This window comes from Eptatretus burgeri, chromosome 16 (assembly GCF_056783735.1).
Source record: "Eptatretus burgeri isolate ZD-2024b chromosome 16, Ebu_testis_v1, whole genome shotgun sequence".
Lineage (NCBI taxonomy): Eukaryota > Metazoa > Chordata > Myxini > Myxiniformes > Myxinidae > Eptatretus > Eptatretus burgeri.
Window position 1 is genome coordinate 60,467,075 of NC_140976.1, and position 24,466 is coordinate 60,491,540.

The window sequence follows — 24,466 nt, forward strand, 5'->3', positions numbered from 1 at the left end:
CTAAACAATACAATAACCACAACCGTTTTTAAACAGTCGCTACTGTTGTTTAACACTATTGGGGGAAATCCGACATTCTTGAGACATTCAATTATTTTTCAATCCGACCCAAGCCGTTTCGACTTGCAAGGCCTCGAGGTCGGCCGCAATGATCTTGGGCTAATAGAGGTGTTTTACTGAGTCTTTACGCATCAATGATGTATCATCTTATTGCATGTCAAATTTGTAGCCATCGGATATCATATGTGGACTCTATGCACGGATTGCTTATAATTTATATATTGGGACCTCGTATGTGATGTCGCCCAGCCATAGCTTCAAGTATGATGTGCTGTCTTGCCCCCGACAAACTTGTGACCTTTATTCGACGCATAACCCCATTCCGAACAGTCGCTGGCATCGTTTAATAACCACCTGGGGGAAATTTGGGGGAAATGGGACGTACACATGGGATGTGTATAGACTACCTTCACCTGGTCTGTAACCTCACATGTTAAGCCAGCAGTTTTATTTTACATATTTTGGTTTGCTCCAGCTTCATTCCTAAAAATTCCCACTCCGGTGTTTTAACTATAAATCTTCGATTTTCATGTTTCGTTGTGGCAAGTCTACACTGTGTCATAAGACTTCCTATGAATGGAGGAGGAAGCTGTATGATCACTGTAAAGGAGCAGCACTTGTATATATTAGAGCACAAGACGAGTAGTCCATGGGCTGGGGTGGTTTCTGTGTGACTTTTATGTGCCCTAAGTTTCTCTTCATATTATTGAAGTAGACCATGTGGGACATCAAAAAAGTGAGGGTAGACATCTGGGAGCCTGGTCGGATTTGAGAACATGACGTCACAATATCAAACTTTTGCGTTCATGAGGCGACCAAAAATTTGGGGTAGGGGAAACTAAAATGCTTATAACGCCACAACCATACATGATATAACTGCAAACTACCGTTCAAAATATGTTTTTATTCACTCTACATGTGACAATATGTAATTATCTGATCATTATGCAAATTTGGTGTCCAGAGGTCAAAAGGTCATGGAAATCGGGGTTTGCTTAAAATCTGACCCACCGGAAGAAAAATGTGAGTTACAGGCTGCCTGTACGACTTGAGAATGTTTACTGGCTGTCAGAGGTTGCCAAGACATATCTCTATCACATGATATGCATTGTATAAGAATTAACCCTTTTGTAACGTAAACATCAACTTTGATAAATGGTGCCATTTCAGACATGTCAGAAATTCCAGTTTTTCCATCGTCTAAGTGTACATTATTCATACCATACAGGTTGGTGATTGTTTTGTAAACCTCTTTTAGATTATTACTATACCCATCAGCAGAATACCCAAAGGAAATGACTTCTTGCTATTTCTGACAACGATGAACCATTTAACCCTTTTATTTCAGTTGTTTTAAAATGGGCAGAGGTTGAGTCCTCTATTTCTAGTTAGTTCTCATTATCTCCAGTCATTTGAGGCTTCTTTGGATTCCCACAAATGAGTAGTTCCACGTGGTTCTGTTAGAGGGCACTACCACTGATTCTAGTATTGACAGCTTGGTGGCAGCACTGTATAAGAGCATTCCAAGAGGGCAAATTTGCCATAAAGAGGACACCTGGGAATTTTAGAGCAACTGGAGCAGACACGGCGCTGGAGCAAATGATAAATAGGTCCAAGAAAGACACCTCGGGGATAATAGGCAGCACAAAGAAGAAGAAATACGTTGCAATGTGGGACATAATCTACAGTGAGATGATGGCAATTAGTAATCTTTTCAGAGCACTAAGTGGAGTTACAACCCAGTACCAGCAAGATGTAAACAACTCCTTCAGCAAATATGAGACTGAAACCGGGGAAAGAAACGTCCAAGCAATTCTAACTGTTATTGAAAACAAGGAGAATCCTTTCAGGAAAGATGCCACGCAGCAAATACTTCACAATATGATGACACAGGAAGTAATGACTGATGAAATCCGGAATCAGCTGCTTCAGGTAAAAGCAATTGGGACCGCAGCCTATGAGAAACTACGCAAAGAACGGTTTGTTGAACAGTCCGCTCAAATATTTCGGACCATTCACAGAACAAATCTGAAAACTTTCAAGAGTATCCGCGCACTCCCAAAAGGACAAGAGTCTTCAGGAAAGTCGCAAACACAGAGGGAAGATAAACATAGGCAGCGTGTCATTGAAATTGCCCATGCCCGAGGGAGATCCATGACAGAACTTCTCGAATATGACTTGACGTCATCTTCTTCGCTTTTTGACAGCCAGGGTCTTATGTCAAAGAGCACCAAAAGTGACCTGACGAATGAGATTGCAAAGAAACATTCAATTGATGTTCTGGATGATTCAAAAGACGCGCAGGTTGGGTATATAGCGGATGTCATGGCTAATGTAAGGAAGATGACTGCCAAAGAATTTACTAACTTCGGTGAATTTAGTGGAGGCATTGCAGACGACATACAGAGATCTGCAAAGGGAGCTGATCGAATAGATTACATCTTTGATTCGTACTTTGACATTTCAATCAAAAACTCGGAAAGAAAGCGACGAGAAACCCTCTCTCCGATTGAACTGAATGTAGTCAGTGAAGATATACCTTCACCAGTTCAGATGGAGCGGTTCTGGCCAGCTCACAGGAACAAGCGTAATCTTGAGATTTTACTGCACCAGACAGCCATAAAGCACGCGCGAGAGACCCCTTCATGCCTGAAGGTATTTGTGAGTGGCTTTTCAAGTGAATCTATCGAAGTCCCATGTCTTTCCTGTTGTGATGGCTATTGCAGGGACATTCCAGAACTCTGCATTGATATAGAGGAAGCAGATACACGAATTATACCCCACGCCTTACATGCTGTGGAGCACGGAATACGACTAGTGGTGTTAGCCTCAGACACTGATGTATTTGTGCTGTTTAGTTGGGTCAATTTATGACAAACAACCGCCAAACCCACAACAAATTGCAACAAAAGGTTTCTCAGTGGTTTTCATTGCTACTGGATATACTGATCAACAGAAAAAAAAAGTCAACCAAAATCTGACATCCGGAAATGGGTTGAAACAGTCATTTTCAAGATGGCCACCACCGGGCTTTGAAATAACTAAAACAGCTATAACTTCTTCAATAATTGTGATAAAAACAATTGTTGGTTCTGGTCCATGGTTTTAATGGATCAGCAATCCACTGGTGTCAATAAAATTTAGATCTGATCGGTATTTAACCTGAAATCCAAGATGGCGGCAAAAAATGAAGGGCGTAAAATCAATAAATTGTCTATATAATCAAACCTCTGTTAGGCAATCACTCAACATTTATCAAATTCTAACAAAAGGGTTTTCAGTCTTCTCTTACCAGCTTATCTCTACATACAAGAAATGAGTGAACTGGAGAGCAAACACCCAGATGTGTATGACAAGTTTCAAAATGGCTTCCATGTGATCCGGTGAACAAACCAGTTTTGTTCAGGCCTCAGCTGTGATCTAGTCATCGAACAAACACTCACGAGATCACTAAAGAGCACCGGTGGCTTGACTCATGGCAGTAAGATGACAGAGGAACACCTCGCATTGTGGACAATGTCAGCCCCCATAACATCTGAGGTCAACGTCGCCATGCAGGACTTCAGTGATCTCACATACGCAACAAGCGAACAGCATAAAGAATTTTTTTTGTTTGTTTTGTTTGTTTTTGTTTGTTTTGTTTGTCAGCATTTTTGTTTGTTTTTTTTCTCCCCATTACCTTCAATTTTCATCCTCCCCACTTTCCAAACATCCCCCATTCTCCCAACTAATCTTTCTTATCTCAAAAAAAATATAAAAAAATATACCCAACAACAACAACAACACGCTCACCTTCCCCCGATTCTGCTTCTTCTTCTTCTTCCTCTTAACCTCCTCCTCGTCTTCTTCCTCGATTTTTTTTTTCTACACTTCCATGACCTAATCTGTTGAACTCTCTCAAACATTAATATTAACAACAAAAACGATCTTATAATGCTTCATCTTCCTCTCTCACACATGTGGTACTCTTTACTGTTTCACAATGCACTACTCTTCTGCTATTTTAACAGACTGCTCTCATTTCGACCTCTCCTTCATTCCTTGTCTAAAAAATCCAACTATTACAGCGCTTCTTCTCTCCATGCTCTGAATTCGCCTTCATTGCATCCATCAAGAATTGTGTTAAATCGCATCTCTGACCTAAAACTTTTAAAAACCACAGTTTGCCATGGATGCTCGCTTTCCATCAACCATTCTTTTTTCCAACTTCAGTGCCAACTCACCTCCCTCACCCCTCACTCTCACTCTCAAAGCAACCATCCCACTCTTCTCCCTCCAAGCCTACCTATCACCTTTCTCAAATATCCATCATTCACCTTTCTTTCACCTTTCATCCACCTCACTCATCCTTCTCAAAGTTTCCCCCCCTCTCATCCACCAAGCAGCCTCCCTCCACTGCCCTCTCACCTCCATCTCTTCACTCCACCTCCTCAAATCCTCAACTGCCTTCTTCCTTGTCTCTTGTCCCACCTCTCCCCCAGCACCACAGAGCCTTTTCTCCTCCTCATTCGGCCCCTCCCCTCGCTATTCTGCAATACCCCACACTCTTTCAACAACCCTCCTTACCTCCCCCCCTCGTCCCTTGTCCTACCCTCCCCCTCCACCTCCTGCACCCAAAGCCTCCTCCTCTACCTCTTCATTAAAAGTGTGGACCTCAAATATCCGGGGCCTTCGCTCAAACCTTTCAGATCTTTCCATACAGGTTGCCACTGACAAACCAGACATTATCTGCCTAACAGAAACTTTCCTCTCCCAAGACGTGTCTGACTCCCAAGTATCTCTCCCTGGCTACTCCCTCTTACGGTATGACAGACCTGAGCCTCGTCCTGGTGGAGGTGTTGCTCTCTTCATCAAAGACTCCATTCCTCACTCTCCATGCACTGCCCTCACTCCCCCACACCCCAGGAATACCTCTGGCTTCGGCTTCCCTCCACTCCCACCTCATGTTTATATGTGTACTGTACCATCCACCGAACAGTGATGACTCCATCTACACCTCACTATCCGAAAACATGGACCATCTTCTATCTTCTCATCCAAACTCTCTCTTCCTCTTATGTGGTGACTTCAATTGTCATCACGCCAGTTGGCTAGGTGTGGGTACCTCTCTCACCTGCCATGGCACCTCAGCAAAAGCTTTCTGCGACTCAGTGGGACTGACTCAATCGGTCAACTTCCCGACCCGGATCTCAACCAATGGTACTCCATCTCTTCTGGATCTGATTTTGACAAATTTCCCTGACAATATCTGCTGCTCTTCCTCCGCTCCAGTCGGTTCTTCTGACCACGTCCTTGTTAAAGTGGACATCTCTCTGGCTGTTATCAGAGAACCACCTCACCGCCGTCGAGTCTGGTATTTCACTCAAGCCGACTGGCAGGGTCTCCGAGCAGCCATCAAACTTACAGACTGGTCTCCTATCACTACTTTCTCAAACATCAACTCATCCTGGGAATTCTTTCAAAGAAACTTGCTCTCCCTCATGCACAGATTTATCCCCTCTCGTGTTCAGTTGTCCTACCCTTCCTCCCACCCTTGGTTTACTAAAGCTTGTGGCGAGGCAGTTGTCCTGAAACAACTTGCCTTTGCCTCATGGAAAGCAAACCCAACTGAGGACAATCTCAGTCCTTTCCACAAAGCTCGGAACAAGTGTGTATCTACCCTCGGGAGAGCCAGAAAACAACATCTTTCTCATCTCAAGTCTGAACTCTCAAACCTCTCTCCCTCCTCAAAATCCTGGTGGCGTTTAATCAAATCTGTTTCTGGTGTATGTTCCCCCTCCATCCCCTCCCTTACCTCAAATGGCTGCACTGCTGATATCGCACGTGATAAAGCTGAATGTCTAAACTCGGTGTTTGCAGCTAAATCTTGTGTCCTAAACCCATCACTATCTCTACCCACTTTACCCAGTCACACCCAACTGTCCCTGCTTCTGTATCCTTTTCTCCTGACAAGGTGGAGAGCTTGCTTTCAAACCTCGAGTCAGATTCTGCAACCGGTCCAGACGGCATCAGCCCACGTGTCCTCAAAGCCTGCTCTTCTGCTCTTGCTCACCCTCTCTCTGTTCTATTCACCCTCTCATTTGCCCAAGGTCATCTGCCATCTGCTTGGAAATCTGCTAACATCACTGCCCTGCATAAAAAAGGAGCAAAAACAGATCCCTGTAACTACAGACCAATCAAACTTCTCCCAATCATCAGCTAGGTTATGGAATCCATCATCACTTTAGACATGAAATCCTTCCTCTTCTCCAATGGCTTGATTTCCGATCATCAATTTGGTTTCAGACCAGGTCACTCTACCCTGGATATGTTGCTTCTGCTCTCCCAACAATGGATGGAGGTCCTTAATGCCAGACAGGAAATCCGAGTCGTATCCCTGGACATATCACGTGCTTTTGACACAGTCTGGCACCCTGCACTACTCACCAAACTCTCTTCCCATGGTATTCAAGGCCATCTCCACTCATGGCTCGCAGACTTCCTCTCCTGTCGCAGTCAACGTGTGGCCCTAAATGGAGTTCTTTCATCCCTTCTTCCTGTGCAGGCTGGAGTTCCTCAAGGTAGCGTTCTGGGCCCTGTTCTTTTTCTGGTTTTCATCAATGATCTCTCGGACTCTCTGGAAAATCCTCTTTTTATTTGCCGACGACTCCACCCTCTGCCGTACCATCTGTCATCCCTCAGACTGGCAAACAGCAGCTTCTTCGCTCACTGCAGATCTGGATAAAATCACAAACTGGTCCAACACGTGGAACATGTCTTTCAATCCAGACAAATCTCACACTCTCACTATGTCTCTTCGAAAGGACCGTTTACAAAACCCCCCCCATCCACTTTCTCAACAATCCTCTGGAAGAAGTCTTTTCTTTCAAGCTTCTGGGTCTCACTATCTGCCATGACCTTCCCTGGGAAAATCACATTTCCAACCTCGCCTCAAAAGCCAGTCGCCGACTGGGAATCCTCCGTCGTGCAAAGTCCTTCCTCGGCCCTCTTGAGCTCCTGACCACTTACAAAGCTTTTGTCCGTAGCCTGATGGAGTACTGCTCTCCCCTCTGGGCTGGTGCTCCTGCCTCCCACCTTTCTCGGCTTCACGCTGTCGAAACCAGGGCATTTAAGATCATCGGCATCTCCCGCAATGAAGCTGTCTTTGGGCCTCTCACTCAATCACCGCAGGTTGGTCGGTGGTCTTTTTGTCTTCTACCGACTCCTCTCCAGCCTTGCCCCCCCTGCTCTCTCTCTGCGATTTGTCCCCACCAGATTTCCACAGGGTGCTCAAGGTCCGCCAACAACCCCCTTCTGGTAAAACTACCAAAATCATGAATCACTGCTCATCTTCACTCTTTCATTCCTCTTTTTTCCTGCCTTTGGAATAAACTTCCTCACTCTATTCTTTCCCATTCTTCCCTCCAGGCTTTCAAAACAGCTGTTCACCACCACCTCTTATCTTCCCCCATACAAATCCTCGATTTTCTCTACCCCCGATAATCCACCCAAGCCCACTTCCTTCAATTCCCCTGCTTTCCTTCCTGAAAGTCCCTGTAATGTCCATCTTCTCTTCGCCATGTTCCCTGTCCCATCCCCATCCCTCTCCCTTCCACAGTTCACCTAATGTGTTTGTTCCCCACTGTTTTGTCCCTTCCACTCCCGCCCCTCTTGTCTCATGCCTCCTTGCTGTGAGTTGTGTGTTAGCTCTCATACGAGCCTCGACCAAGGTATACAAAATAAAAAATAAAAAAAATAAAAAAGAAGCAACTAGTGCCAGAATTGAAAGACATTCATTCGACCTCTCGAAGATAAGCACAAAGCTGAATGCATTTTCACCTTTCTCCTCTGATCCTACATTGAGAAATATAAATGGTATCGTGGCAAGCAAAGACATCAACGTGCATGAATATGAAGCTGTTGGGAACAAAATTATCGAGAGAATGATTGTACAACCTGTGTTTTCCTTCTCCATCAGGAGCACAGAGAAAGCAAAGACCCTGGGAAATTCTAATGCTCTCCAGGTTGCTCCTCACAGTACCATCGACTCCAGTGTGCTATTCCAGCGATTCCTGGTGGTATCCCACATCGGTGATTTGTCACTTGAGGACGTGATGATTTTTGAGTTCAATCCATACCCTCCATCCCTCTTTGAGGACAACAAGATCTTGAGGAAGGCCGACAAACCTCAACTCGCTCAAGCCGTCAATGACCACTGTACCAAGGCACTGGCATGTGAAGGAGATCCTGACACCACACCTTCAGCACACCTTAAGACTGAAAGGTATGTTCTTGATGGTGGATCCTTGCTGCCCAAGCTCAAGTGGAAGAAGGGAGGGAGATGCATATGGCAAAATAGCCAGAGCATATGTGGACTTCACACCAAAACACTATGGGACAGCAACCATTGTCTTTGATGGCTATGGTGCAGGCCCTTCGATAAAGGATAACACTCAGCAGAGACGGGGACAAGCCAACAGCTATCCGACTGTGAACTTCACCGGAGAAACTGAATTTGACGGAAAGAGAGATGAATTCCTATGTGTTGGCAGTAACAAGCAACAGCTGATTACCTCAATAGCTGAATCAGCTGAAGAAAGTGGGCTGCACAGTTATTCAGGCAGAAGGGGACGCTGATGTGGACACTGCCAAGACAGCCGTAAACAGCACAATTCTGCATTCCACCACACTAATTGGAGAGGACACAGATTTGTTGATGCTTTTGCTCCATAACTGTATACCAGATGGAAAACCACGATATTTCAGATCAGACAACCAGTCAAGAAGCAATCTGAAAGTATATGACATCAATCGGATGAAGCATCTTCTTGGGAATAAGTTGTGCACTCAACTATTATTCCTGCACGCCTTCACAGGATGTGATTCAACATCTCGTGTGTATGGCATTGGGAAAAAATCAGTCTTTCAGAAACTCGTGGAAGATGATCAAGGCCTCCAGTTGTGTGCAGATACATTCACTTCGAGAGGCGTCAGCCATGCTGAAATAAAGAAACTTGGCAGCCAAGCGATGGCCGTTATATTTGGTGGGGAGAGCAGAAGTTCTCTGGCAGCCATGCGTTACAAGATATTCACAAAGAAGGTCGCTGCTGCTAAGTCTTTCGTTCCACCTGAACGTCTTCCCCCCAACGGAATCTGCCACCAAGTTTCATTGCCTCTGAGTGTACTACCAGGTCATGGTTTGGATGGGGATGGAGAGTGACCTCCATCCTCTGGACTGGGGCTGGGGACTTGAAGACAATCGATTTGTACCCATCATGACTGCCATGAATGCTGCACCAGACACTCTTCTGAAGATGATGCACTGCAACTGCACCACAGCTTGTGACACACCCCGTTGCAGCTGCAGAAGGAATGGGCTTCCGTGTACGTCTGCATGTGGATCATGCCAAGTGACGTTTTGTGACAATCCACTAAATCAAGCCTCCGAGGAACTAGAGGACAGTGATGAGGACTGAAATTGTAACCTAAACTGCCATTATGTAATGTTCACAAATAAATGCTTCAGTGGCACCAGGTGTTCAGTGATTTTGGTTCAGATGGGAAATTTATTGATTTTTGCACTCTTGAATTTTGCCGCCATCTTGGATTTCATGTTAAATACTGATCAGATCTAAATGTTATTGACACCAGTGGATTGCTGATCCATTAAAACCATGGACCAGAACCAACAATTATGTTTTTATCACAATTATTAAAGAAGTTATAGCTGTTTCAGTTATTCCAAAGCCTGGTGGCGGCCATCTTGAAAATGACTGTTTTAACCCATTTCCGGATGTCAGATTTTGGTAGACTTTTTCTGTTGATCAGTATATCCAGTAGGAATGAAAACCACTGAAAAACCTTTTGTTGCAATTTGTTGTGGGTCAGGTGGTATTTTGACCTGACTAGTTGCTCTTTTACTGGGATATACTGCATGAAAAGGGCCTTTATGAACTGTGGTTGAAAGCTGGCAGTGGAAACTCTACAAAATATATTCCAATACATTCTCTTGCATCAGATAAAGGGCCTGACCTATGCAAAGTCCTTCCCGCTGTGCATACGCTCACTGGGTGTGATTACACCAGCAAGGCTGGCACAAAGCAAGCGGCCCTTAAAGCAAACCCAGTAGACTACCTTCAAGGATTTGGTTGTAGCCAAAATGGAACTTCTGTCGAAGTTGAGAGAGCAGAATCATATCTAGTGAAAGTCCTAAAGAATGGAACTACCTGCACAACAATGGATGAACTCAGGGATCATAATTATCACCACAGCAAAACCCCACTCGAGAAGTTGCCACCTACATGCCATGCCATAAAGGCCCATATTCTAAGGGCATATTATGCTACATATGTGATGACATCAATTCTTTCTGCAAATACGACTGAGTTGAATCCTCTCCTATACGGATTTGAAGAGGAAAATGAACTTCTCCATCCAGATAAGGCCATCAGACCCATTCCCGAGGAATATGCTGTGCACGGTACTTTAGGGTGTTCCACTTTTGCAAAAGTAGTTGCTGGAATGAAGCACTATGTGCCTATCGATTCCACTAGTGAAGTTCGGTGATTGACCAAAGTTTGAAAATTTTCCCGCCTTTTTGACCGCAGGCCGGCATTTTGAAATTTCAGAAAAAATCCATATTTTTGGAAATAATATTGATTTTTTAATATTAAAAAATGTATATTTCTCTGTGTTTAGATGGCCGAATGCACTTCAGTAGGCACCAGTCTGATAGTACCCGTAAATATTATTCACAAACTTGTCCCGACATTTTGAGAAGGGGTTGCCATTTTGGAAATTCAGTGAAAATCGTATATTTTGTGTATATCTAATGAAATATATATTTTTTATTCTTTGTGTACTTGCAGCTAAACCTTGACTGACCAATGGTCAGGGCTCCTGTGGCTATGTGGGACAAGTTCGCGAGTTACAGGAAATTTTGCGAAAGTGCTAATTGTTTGCGTGTCGTAAATGATCTCGCTGAAAGAGGAATTAAGCTAGTGTCTGACTTTATTCATATGTGCAATGATGAGAAACAACGTCAAGCATTGCAGTGCTTGGAAGAGCACAGGAAGCTTTACCCAGACTATACAAAACAAACGCTATGTTCTCTATAAGATATATGTGTGGTTGCTTGTTTGCTAGATTATGTTGTCATATATGAAAACCATGTCACTTTAAACATATTTGGTTGTTCTCATAATTAATTGATCATGCTCTCATTTGTCATTAATAATGTCTTTATGAAAACGCTACTACTGATATTCTGTGAATGCCGAACAATGTGCCGTGCAATAATTGTCAAAATATGGGATTTTCAGTGAAATTCCAAAATGGCAACCCCTTCTCAAAATGTTGGGACAAGTTGTGAATAATATTTACGGCTACTTACTATCATACTGGTGCCTACTAAAGTGCATTCGGCTATCTAAACACAGAGAAATATATATTTTTTTAAATATTCAAAAATCAATATTATTTCCAAAAATATGGATTTTTCCTGAAATTTCAAAATGCCAGTCAAAAAAGGCGGGAAAATTTTCAAACTTTGGTCGATCACCTAACTTTACTAGTGGAATTGATAGGTACATAGTGCTTCATTCCAGAAACTACTTTTGCAAAAGTGGAACACCCTACTGTACTTGCTTGAAATGTGCGACAGAGAGATGTGCATGTTGAAAGAGTGACCTGCCTTGTTGCCAGTTCTGCAAGTGCCAAGGTATGGGAGACGAGAATGTTTGCTGTAAAAATCCAGCTGGTTGTATCTAAAACCGAACAGAACTCATATGTGACATTTACAGCTGCGTGGAAATGTACTCCTGGCATCTACGTGTATTCCTTCTCCCATTATCAAATTGGCATGATTTGGAATAGTGACTACAGTCAGCAGTATACCTTCATTTGGATATAAAAACCTCGACTATTACTAAAACTGAGCAAAATCAGCAGTTTATTTTTGTTGAATGGACTAAGGATGTTCCGACCCCCCCCCCCCCTATACAGGTGGTTGTTTTAGGACTTAGTGGGTTAACGACATGGGAATATTGCAAGAAATTGGTAAATTAAGTGATATTTAGGCTTAAATAAATAAGTAGTTGGTGATAGATCATATTCATACTGATGAAAATGCTCGATTACTTTATTTTGTGGCATGTGTCTTCCGCTGCAAAGGAAAATCAGCTTTTCTGAAATAGCACCATTTATCAAAGTTGATGTTTTCGTTACAAAAGGGTTAATTTTTATACAATGCATATCATGTGATAGAGATATGTCTTGGCAACCTCTGACAGCCAGCAAACATTCTCAAGTAGTACAGGCAGCCTGTAACTCACATTTTTCTTCCGGTGGGTCAGATTTTAAGCAACCCCCGATTTCCATGACCTTTTGATCTCTGGACAGCAAATTTGCATAATAATCAGATAATTACATATTGTCACATGTAGAGTGAATAAAAACAAATATTTTGAATGGTAGTTTGCAGTTATATCATGTATGGTTGTGTCATTATAAGCATTTTAGTTTCCCCTACCCCAAATTTTTGGTCGCCTCATGAACGCAAAAGCTTGATATTGTGACGTCATTTTCTCAAATCCGACCAGGCTCCCAGATGTCCACCCTCACTTTTTTGATGTCCCACATGGTTTACTTCAATAATATGAAGAGAAACTTAGGGCACATAAAAGCCACACGGAAACCACCCCAGCCCATGGACTAGAGGGGGTTTGGAGTGTTTTTATTCCTCAATCAATGAAAGGACCCAACGACCAGCCTCGTCTTTTGCTCCGAGTGATGTGGGCCCATTCAAGGCAAGCTCAAGACACCTCAGTGGATCAATTTATGGCAAGTGTATACCATCAAACGCAGGATGTTTGGAGCAAAGGCGTTCGCACACACAGATGGGCCGGGATACATTTCAATTGGCTCAACTGAGTGCGGTGTTCAAAGAAAAGGTGACAGGATATATGGTATACGAGACCGTCTCCTAAGGTCAAGAGATGATTTGGCCGAGCAGGGAGTGATGTAATAAGCAGTTCGGGTTCAAAGTCCCATTTTTTTTTTCTGCGTTTGTTTAGTAAAATTTTTCTTACGAGCGTTATGTAAAAGTTCCGTTTGTCTTCATCAAATATTCGTCTTGATGAGTTGACTAATACTGCAGCGATTACAAAATCCTTGGTTGATGAATGAAAGGGTACTGCTGCTCCTGATAGACACGAGCAGCGTCTATCAGTGTTTTGTATGTAACTGATCGCCAGTTTAAAGTCAATATCACCTCGTCTGCACTTTCATGTATTCACGCACGGGTGGATTTTCCACACTTATGAAGGAAAATGTCCATTGAATGAATTAAAAAAAAAAGGGTCTTGGCCGAGCACAGAGGTTGTGCCACGTCGTGTGATTGGCTGGAGGTCTACTCAGCGAAACATTCGTTATGAGGGCATGTTGGAGGCATGAACCATCAGCACCATGGGAAAGTCACTTTTTCATTTTCTAAACATTCAAGGATCAGTTTTTGATAGTTTTGAAAACGTTTTGGATGAGGTATATCTATCTGCACATCATCGACAGTCCGTCGGACCAACAGCCGGGATACGTCCTTTCCAGTCGGTGTGCATAAACTACCGGCTATTTCAGAAAATGATGTCAATTTATTCACATATTTATCGGTTTTGGATTTAAACAAAAAACACCGATTCAAATCATTCTTTTAAAAAACATACCCAAAAGAAAGTTACCTTGAGAAGCCCTTGTTGCACCAGTCACAGGTGTAAGCCTTGCCGGCACTGCCAATATGAGTGCGGATGTGGTAGCTCATGCGGTCCTTGCGTTTGAAACGTTGGCGGCACACGGGACATTCAAAGGGTTTCTCGTCGGAGTGAGAAAGACGGTGGCGTTTCAAATGGTAGATGTCCCGGAAGAACTTCCCACAATCTTCACAGCTGTGGGTCCTCTGCTTTTCACGACGTCGCAATGCCCTGTCCAGCACATACCGCACACCATGACCATTTGAATGTTTCTTAAATTAACTTAACCAAATAAAAGAGAAGAGGAGGTGTTTCTCATGACCTGATGGTTACATTATGTAAGATGCTACTTATAGGTATTGGCTAGGCTTTTCATAATGCAGCATGAGCATTTAACGTATATTACTTTCTCTTCTTGAGCACCTGTTCACCTGTACAACGACAGAAACTACTCCCTTCGGAAGCAGCCTGGGATGGTGGGGGGAGTGAGGCAAATATATATGTGGCACGTGTACAGGAGAAAATCGTAAATCATCCTCCCCCCCACCCATTGCAGAGGGGCAGGGGGATTGTATTTTTTGTGCCCATAACGTGACCCTGGGTGCTACCACCATTTGTGTTAAATTTGGTGGAGATCGTCCCACCCCGCTTTATTTCTATGATAAACACACACACACACACACACACACACACACACACACACACACACACACACACACACACACACACACACACACACACACACACACACACACACACACACACACACACACGCTTCATCACCCTCACCATTGGAGAGGGTATTGCATTTGGGTCTGTTTGTCTGTCTGTTTGTTTGTCCACACAGAACTTTCGTGTTTTTCTCCGCAACCGCTTGTCGGATTGAGACAATTTTCACCATTGGTGTGACAACTCGTGTCGAATGTTGTAATGATAATTACGACGTCGTAGGTCATGTGGTCTGGCAGCCATATTGGAAAAACGGAAAAACTTTGGACCTTTATCTCTGAAACTACACCAAGGAAAAAAATTGAAACTTGGCACGTAGCAAGCACTCCTTATGGGGAATGTGTGATTTAAAAAAAAAAATGACGTCATAGGTGCCCTCGTTATGATGTCATAATTGCATATGTCGAACGCCGCATCCGATCAGTATGAACATTTTTGAGGGTCATGTCGGGATAAAATGGTCCACAAGAAAAAGAAAAAAAAAATCATGACGTCATCAGTCACGTGATTCGGCAGCCATATTATTATTATTATTATTATTTTTTTTAAACCTTCAAAAATCTTCTTCTCTGAAGTGGCTGAACAGATCGAGGTGAAACTTTATAGGTATGACCGCCTGTCCATGAGGAACAAAAGGCTCACACATGATATCACAGGTCACATTGTTTGGCAGCCATATTGGATTTACCTAAAAACCGGTAAAAAAACTTTTTCTTGTTTAAAATAGTGGAATGTTAATACAGGAGTATTAAGAAGTTTCTTCACCTTTTTTTCTCATGATGGTGAACATACCTCCATTAACATTTGGTTGAGAAAATTTGCCATCGTTACAGAGTAACTCAAGTCCTCGTAAAAAAAAAAAAAAAAAATACATAAACAAGTTTTACATTAAATGACGAGTAGGTTTTTTTCATGCCAAATGGGTTTTGGACACAAGATTTAAAAGCAAGTACACGGAGTTTAGGCATTCAGTCTTTTCACGTGCAGGGTCAGCAAAATGGCCATTTGAGGTAGTGGGAGGGGATAGAGGGGGAACATACACCAGAAACTGACTTAACTGGACACCACCAGGATTTGGAGGAGGGAGACAAGTTACACCCACTCCCTGAAGGAGCAGCAGGAATGGTCATGTTATTATCCTCTCTGGGGTATACGGATTACAGTAGATTACCATCTCCAACGTGTGACCCTTGAGATTGGATAAGTAACGACTGAATGTATGGTTCCGGCTGTGGAAATTCGCAAAATAACATCCAGGTCCCGTAGGTGAGGTATCTCTTAAGTACATGTGTAGTTAGCCCCAAACCTGTTGTTTAGAGGGAATAAATGTGATTCATTTGGGCTGCGACCCTTTGAGTCAGTCGTTTTTCTTTTTCTATCTTTTATTTCAAACAAAAACCAACGAGGACGCTCGGTGGGCTTTTCGCGCCATTCTTCTCCGCGCTTGGTGTGAGGGAGGAGAAGCGAGGGGAGGGCAGCTGGCGCCCGATTGGTGGATGCGCGGTGTGACGCGGCCAGGGAGGAGGAACGCCCCTCTTCGAGACCTTTCTCGAAGCGCCTCGAAGGGGGGGGGGGGTGGGGAAAAGAACGGGGCGGAGCCCTGCGATATAAAAAGGGATGGCTCTGTGAAGAGGGTTGTTGTTGTTGTTCCTCCTCCTCCTCCTCCTCCTGCCGGCCTGTTGATCCCTGCGGAGCCCTTGATCCTGAAGCGCCTTGGACCTTTTGCACAAACGACGGTGTGAAGAGAGAAAGAGAGAGAGAGAGAAAGCTCCTGTTCGAGGGTTCGCCGGAGTCGGTGTGGTCCCGAGTCCCCGCTGGTGGGACGGAGCGTCCGCCATTTCCTCTCCCTCTCGACCCCGAGTGTCGACGATTTCCTTCCCCCCCCCACCCGTCCCCACCGAGAGAGCGCTGAAAACCCCGTTCATTCCCCAAAACCTCGGTCCGTGGCGTCGAACGGCGACACGTGCCGGCGCAAAGCACGAGCTCGCCGACAACGCCGGAGGAGCGGGAGCTGAGGGCGTGGAGAAGGACTCGGTGCGCGCACAGGGAAGTGACCACTTCTATTTCTTTTCGGGGTTTTTTTGTATGGAACTTGTGGCGTCGTGTCTTGTGAAGTAAAACTGTTTAAGTGTTGCCGTGTGTTCGCGTAGTCGGTTGTAGCTCTACGTCGTCGTTGTTTTTATTGTTTTCTTCTTGCATATGCTTTATGTGCATTTCTGATTCTGTTTGGCTGTGTATGTGTGCTTTGTGCCTGTGTCTGTGTGAAGAAAGTGCTTGTGTGAACTTGTTCCGCGTTTCGCTGCATCCTTCCCTTTGTTGAATCTCCATCTTGCTTCACGTAACGGGTTCGTTGTGGGCTTAATACGCCCGATAATTAATCGGAACAGTCGAGGCAGACCATAACACCGCTCGGTTATCCCGATAGTACGGAACGGACCGCTTAAGCGGCCCGTGTCCGGAGTCGACCTGCGGCGAGGTGCGATCGCCCGGTTTACCATCCGCGTGGGTACTTAGGGAGGTCGAGTTTGGCGAACAACCCTATCCCACGCGGGTGGCCGATTGGCACGATCGTGGTGAGGCCGAAAGGCCCACCCGTGACTGGCTCCGGGCGATAGTTCTCGGAGGGTCACGACAGAATTCTACGTCCGGTGGGCGAGGCGGCCGCCATTCGAGTCGAGCGGCCGATCGCACGCCGGCGGGCGCGAATTCGCAACAGTATCGTGATCAAAAAGACAGACACCAAATTGCGTGTTTTAGTATGATGACCTCATGTTAGATCACCAATTTCAATTCAGACCAGGTCACTCCACCTGGGAAATGCTGCTACTACTCGCCCAACAATGGATGGAGGCCATCAACGTCAGAGATGAGATCAGAGCTGTCTCTCTGGACATGTCTCATGCTTTCCATACAGTCTGGCATCCCACCTTACTCTTCAAACTCTGCCTATGACATGCAAGGTCAACTCCACACATGACTTCCTGTACTCTCGTAACCAACATGTGGCTCGCAACAGAATCCTTTCATCTCCTCTTCCTGTCAAGGCTGGAGTGCCCCAAGGCAGTGTTCTGGGCCCAGTCCTCGTCCTGATCATCAATGATCTCTCTGACTCTGGAAAATCCTCTTTATCCCTCTCTCCTGATGCTACCCTATGCTATGACATCCCTCATCATTTCAGACAAGCAAGCAGCAGCCCCTTCCTCTCTTCAGATGTTGACAAAAATCACAAGCTGGTCAAACACTTGGAATATGTCTTTCAATCCTGACAAATCTCACACTCTCACTATCTCCCTGAAAGGACCATCTGGCAAACCCTCCCAATCCACTTTCTTAACAATCCTCTTGAAATTCAGTCATTCAAACTCCCGGGTCTCACTATCAGCCATGATCTTTCTTGAGCAAGCCACACTTCAAAGTTTGCCTTCAAAGTTATTCGCCAACCCTGCCTCACACCTTTCTCAGCTTAATGTCATTGAACCAAGGCCTTCAAGATCATTGTAATCTCCCACAATGAAGCCGAGTCTATGGGCCGATCACTTTCCCCATCTCTGACAGGTCAGTGGTCACTCTGTCTTCTACTGTCTCATTTTGGCATAGATGGCACCCTCTGCTTTTAACGTGCTCTGTCCCCCCCCCCTTCCTCGTCCCCCTTATGGTTTTGCAGTCTGCCAGCAACCCCCTTCTGGTGAAACTCCCAAAATTCAGGATCGCTGCTCACCTCCACTCATTGGTTCCTCTTCTTTTTTTTTTCTTCTTTTTTTTCCAACGGAAGAACCAATTTCCACATTCTCTTCAATCTCATTCTTTCCTCAAAATCTTCAAGACAGCCATTCACCACCACCTCAGATCATTCCTCGTCCAAAACCGTGATCTTTTCTACCCCCGTAAACCCTTTCCAAACCCACCTCTTTCCAAATTTCCTGTTTTTTTCCTTCCCGAGAGTTTGCGGTCGTAGCCATCTTGTCCACTACACTTGGCCTCCCCTCACCCGAATCCTTCACGACATCACTTCTTTGTCTAAGTCTCCCTCTATTTTGTCCCTGATATCTGCTGTTGGTGTGTCCACCCCCCCCCCCCATTTCTACTGTTCCTTTTGTTGTTACATCCCGATCTGTTCGATGTTTTAGCTCCAACATGAGCTTCACTCGACTTGGTATTCAAAAAACAGTACTTAGTATTTAGTAACTGTGATGAACTTGACATCTTGTTTTGAACATTCCTTGAAGAATGAAATAAGCCTATCCGTCATTTGGACAAAAAGTGGGCCGAAGTTGATTATAATTTACACTTGCTTCGTATGAACATCAACATATCACTTGTAGCCCTGTGAACACACCTAGGCACACACCCTGGTCTCTGTCCTCACCGCCAGCCATGTTCAAAGAAGGTTCAAGATTGTATGCAGGTGGAAAATTGGGGCTTAGACACAGACATTTTGGTGGGGAAAATCTTTCTAAACACATGTTTGACTCGTTTTTTATTTTTTGGGAATTACACCACACTTCTGCCAACATGTACAATAAAATAGCGATTCTAATCTATCCCCCACTTTACCAAGGATCTGGTCTCGGGGTTAAAAGAGTTGCATGCTTGCGTGTGTGGTGTAATTCTTGTCAATGACAGTGTTGAGCAGGTGTTTCGAAACAACTAGTCCCCCCCCCCACTCAATTGTCTGCATCTAAGGCCTGTCTTTTACCCTCCCTACATTGTTGAATCTCCCCCATCGTTAATTTGTCCTTTGATGGTATTTCTTCCTCGTAATGACTGAGGATTGCAACCCATGCTGCAATTGTGGGGTCAGTGCAAGGGCATGAGACGGGCAATAAACATTCCCATACAAGGAGAGTTGGGTGGCTGTAATAGCCAATCAGCGTGAACCAATGCCGTGATCGCAGCGTCAGCAGAAGGATACCAGGTGGGCCAAGGACATGCCTGTGTAAGGACATCTGTCTGGTGGCAATGTCTAATGAGCCTCTGAATAAATTCCTGTTGGGAGGGAGACATGCACGACGTTCTTTTTTCGAGATCAGATCCAAGATGGCCGACTGGCGGCCATTTTGCTTGTATGAAAAGCCGTTGTTGAACACGTCCTCACCATTTCTCGGACATGCGTTTACCGATCGTGTTCAAACTTGGCACACAGAAAAGGAATGATGGTATACATATGCCCATCGTTTTTTTTCAAGATCAGATCCAAGATGGCTGACTGGTGGCCATTTTCTTACTTAAATGTGTCTCGACCCATTTCTCAGACATGCACGGTCCGATTTAGTTTAAACTTGGCACTGGCACACACACACACACACACACACACACACACACACACACACACACACACACACACACACACACACACACACACACACACACACACACACACACACACACACACACACACACACACACACACACACACACACTACATGACGACATACACGTGCACCTCACTTTATTTTGCGATCTGATCAAAGATGGCCAACTGGTAGACTGATGGCCATTTTAGTTGTACCTGTACATAAATATGGGATAGCCCTTTAACTCCAGACAGAAAAATTACTGAAACGAGGGGCTATAACATTTTACGTCTGTTTTTTACTTGTGAGTCTGTGGACCAGGCAAATGGGGTCCGCACATTCGCGCCTCCATTGCTGACCGTCAACGAACTTTGTTCGGCTACTTCTGTCGGGGCTTCTACCCTGCTCCTTCAGTTCAGATGCCGAATCGCGTCAAATTAGCCCCGGGGATGTGGAGACATTTTCGTCCCATACCCACTGGGTGGCATGACGATTGTTGAAGACCACATGACCATAACATTATACGGTATTTGTCATCTTTGCTTCTTCCGATTTAGTCTTTTTCATATTTTGCCACGATTCCTTTATTTGGGGTCGGCAACGCACGCAATACATCCTCATGAGGCCCTGCACTGCACCTTACAGTTGCAGTGCATAATTTTTATCTTTCCCCATTGGATCACTCGAGGTTTCCTTCGGTTTTCCTTCTGGAATGTTTTTATGCCTCCACTGACGAAGTCACTTGACGAAAGCATTATGTTTTCAGGTTGTCCATCCGTGTTCATTTTTTATACGCCCGATATATATCGGGGCGTATTATGTGATGTACGTACGTCCGTCCGTCCGTACTCTAACTCCAAAAGTTTTCAACTTTCACGTTTCATATTTGGTACATAGGTACAGACTGTGGAGACGGTGTGTCACGACATATGTTCGTCATCTAAAGTGGTTGCCATGGCAACCAGGATGCTGTTTTCCATGTAGTAGCACAATTCTGTATATACCTTCTTGTTCGGGCATATATTGTGCTCACTTGAGCTCTTGTTTGTGTTTGCTCTGCAACTGCTTATCCGATTGACACAAAAATTTCACCATAGGAGCGACTACTCGCGTGGAATGTTTTCATGATAATTATGTCATAGGTTACGTGGTGTGGCGGCCATGTTGGAAAAAAGGAAAAACTTTCGACCTCTGTATCTCCGAAATCCCATCATGGAAAAAAATGAAACTTGGCACATGTCAAGTACTCCCCTTGGGGGGAAAAAAACGTGTGATTTTTTTTTTTGATGATGTCACAGGAGGTTTCATGGTGACGTCATAATTGCATACGTGAAACACTTTATCTGATCAGTTTGAAAAATTTTGAGGGTCATCTTGGGCTAAATTCCATGAGGGAACAAAATTGATGACATCATCGGTCACATGGTTCAGCAGCGATTTTTATTTATTTATTTTAAACATAAAAACCTTCAAAAATCTTATCCAAAATGGCTGAACAGATCGAGGTGAAAATTTACAGGTATGATTGCCTATTCATGAGGAACAAAAAGTTCTAAACCTATGACGTCATTGGTCACAGTGTGGCAGCTATGATTTTTTGAAGAATAAACCTTTAAAAATCTTCTCCAGAACGGCTTGACAGATCGAGGGGAAACTTCACCCACATCTTCTTTTTTTTTTTTTTTTTGTATACCTTGGTCGAGGCTCGTATGAGAGCGAACACACAACTCACAGCAAGGAGGCATGAGACAAGAGGGGCGGGAGTGGAAGGGACAAAACAGTGGGGAACAGACACATTAGGTGAACTGTGGAAGGGAGAGGGATGGGGATGGGATGGGGAACATGGCGAAGAGAAGATGGACATTTCAGGGACTTTCAGGAAGGAAAGCAGGAGAAATGAAGGAAGTGGGCTTGGGTGGATTATCGGGGGTAGAAAAGATCGAGGATTTGGATGGGGGAAGATAAGAGGTGGTGGTGAACAGCTGTTTTGAAAGCCTGGAGGGAAGAATGGGAAAGAATAGAGTGAGGAAGTTTATTCCAAAGGCGGGAAAAAAGAGGAATGAAAGAGTGAAGATGAGCAGTGATGCAGTGAAGATTCTTCCTCTTGCGTATGGCAGCTTAGCTGCAGGAGTAGCTATCATTTCTTGGAAGCAAGACTGTGTCGCTGATGCAGTGCCCCTCTACCAGTACACACTGGTACTCATTTCGCCAACCTCGGAAGGATGACAGGCTGAGTCAACCCCCTGGTACATTAATTCAGTGGCCAACAGGGCTTGAACTCAGGACCCTGGGATCCCAAGCCACCACCCTCACCACTAAGCCAACACCAGGCTTATTTCACCCACCTGTTCCCCATGCATTGGGGATACCAGGGTGTTCACAAAAAATTAATAGGTCACATGGTCTGGCAGCCATATTTGACTAAACGAAAATCTTTTTTAAAAAAGAAGAAAATTCTCTTGAACCACTGCATCAATCAATGTGAAACTTCACGTTTTATGATCTTGTTGTCATGGGGAATATGTATGTTTTAAATTTCAACCTGATCGGATGTATGGTCGGTGGCCATAATTATTTCATATTTTGAATCTGGATTCAGGGATTTCAATTAAACTTGGTACAGGTGTGTATAATGATGTAATAATGTGGGCGGAGGCATATCTGGTGACGTCGAAGAGTGCTCTTCTAATTCATGAACATCAAATGTCATCACTGTCTTATCTACAAAGGAGTCATCCTTCTGTGTGACATGCCAATACCATCTCGATCTGTTTTTATGCTGTATGAAGTGGAAGAATACTCGACTTTGTCATGGCTCGTGTCAGTCCTCATTGCCAGACGACTTAATTGTTTGGTTTTGTCAATTTGAGGTTGATAAAGGTATGCTAACCACTTTTGGAAACCAATCAAAGTTGACATTCGGCCTTTAGCATCTTGCTTTGACAAGTGGCCAATGCCTGAAACTAGCTTCACTTTGCTTCCCACAGCGATCCTCCACTTAATAAAACCTTTTGTTCTCATGCCACTTCCACTAATTGTGGCCACCACATGCATTCTCTCACATCGTTTCATGACCTATTCTCACACTCACGTCGATGTTAAAGATCCGAGCCATTGCCGACATCATGGGCAATTTACAAATTCCTACCCCAACCAGCAGAGGTTATTGCATCAGGGGGACAGCCGTGCCCTCAGCCAATGATGCTACCCCACAAGCTTGTGCTGCATACGAATGAAGAAGAATTGCATATTCTATCAGCCTTCATTTTGCCGTCCACCAATGTCAACATTTTGTTTTCCATAACATGCATATACTTTACTATACTTCCGTTTCCTTCATTGCCCAACATTCTGATCCATACATAATTGCTTCTCTTACCGATTGTCTGATGAACTGGACTTGATCTGTTTGGAGGGGGGGGGGTACTTGCTATGTGCCAAGAACAATTCATTCCCTCAGCACACAGGATATTGGCTTGATAGCGATACCCGTCTCAATCACATCTTCCACAATGTCTCCGGTCTCACTTGGCGCAGGAGCCAGGTACTTAAATACTTTGTAAATTTTGAATCATCTTCATCCAACTTTATTGGCCGAACTTCGACTTCACTTTTCAAACATCGCATCGCTTGTCTTCTTTTCTGTTTTTTTTTCAAATCAGTCGGAGCTGATATGTTTGCAACATGGATTCCTCCTCCATGCCTCGAGTTCTCCCTACACCTGCGTGCTGTTATAGGTGCGTTGGATTATGTTGTCAACAAACTATAAGTACCATCGGATTTTATGTCCCCAATCACAATGTTGTTGCCAATACAAACGCGAAGGCACTCAACTCATATCCTTCGTGTTGTCCAACTTTCACGGTGCCCAACAGTGTGTTATGTCTGCAGCTACTTCTCACTTTTGTCATGCTATCTTCATGCATATCTTTTGTGATCCACATCGAGGTTTCTGGTATTTTAAGAGATGTCGTACACCACCGAATAACCTTCTTCTATCCTATAGGATTTCTTTCCAGTTCAAAGAATACCATATTAGTGTTATAGCTCCCACTTTCCAGCTTTTCTTGCAACACCTGCTCTCTCTCTCTCTCTCTGCTGCTCTTGCTCACCCTCTCTCTGTGCTATTCACCCTCTCATTTGCTCAAGGTCATCTGCCATCTGCGTGGAAATCAGCAAACATTACCGCTCTGCATAAAAAGGTGCAAAAACAGATCCCTGCAACTACAGACCAATCGGCTTTCTCCCAATCATCAGCAAGGTTATGGAATCCATCATGGCTTCAGACATAATATCTTTCCTCTTCTCCAACGGCTTGATTTCCGATCATCAATTTGGATTCAGACCAGGTCACTCTATCTGGGATATGCTGTTTCTGCTCTCCCAACAATGGATTGAGGTACTCAATGCCGGACATGAAATCAGAGCCATATCCCTCGACATATCACGTGCCTTCGATATGGTCTGGCACCCAGCCATGCTCACCAAACTCTCTTCCTATGGTATCCAAGGCCATCTCCACTCAAGCCTCGCAGACTTCCTTTCCTGTCGCAGTCAACGTGTGGCCCTGAATGGAGTTCTTTCATCTCCTCTTCCTGTCTAGGCTGGAGTTCCTCAAGGCAGCGTTCTTGGCCCTGTTCTTTTTCTGGTTTTCATCAATGA

The 24,466-nt window shown here is 44.4% G+C and overlaps 1 protein-coding gene across 3 annotated transcripts in view; it reads right to left on the reverse strand.

Moving 5' to 3' along the window:
* LOC147011160 (POZ (BTB) and AT hook-containing zinc finger 1-like) overlaps positions 1-24,466 on the reverse strand; it is an 88,052-nt gene that overhangs the window by 14,010 nt on the left and 49,576 nt on the right. For all 3 annotated transcript variants that reach the window (XM_085858889.1, XM_085858891.1, XM_085858890.1), the window contains exon 3: positions 13,773-14,012. In XM_085858889.1, coding sequence (XP_085715015.1) covers positions 13,773-14,012 — 240 coding nt within the window. The remainder of the gene's footprint in view (positions 1-13,772; positions 14,013-24,466) is intronic.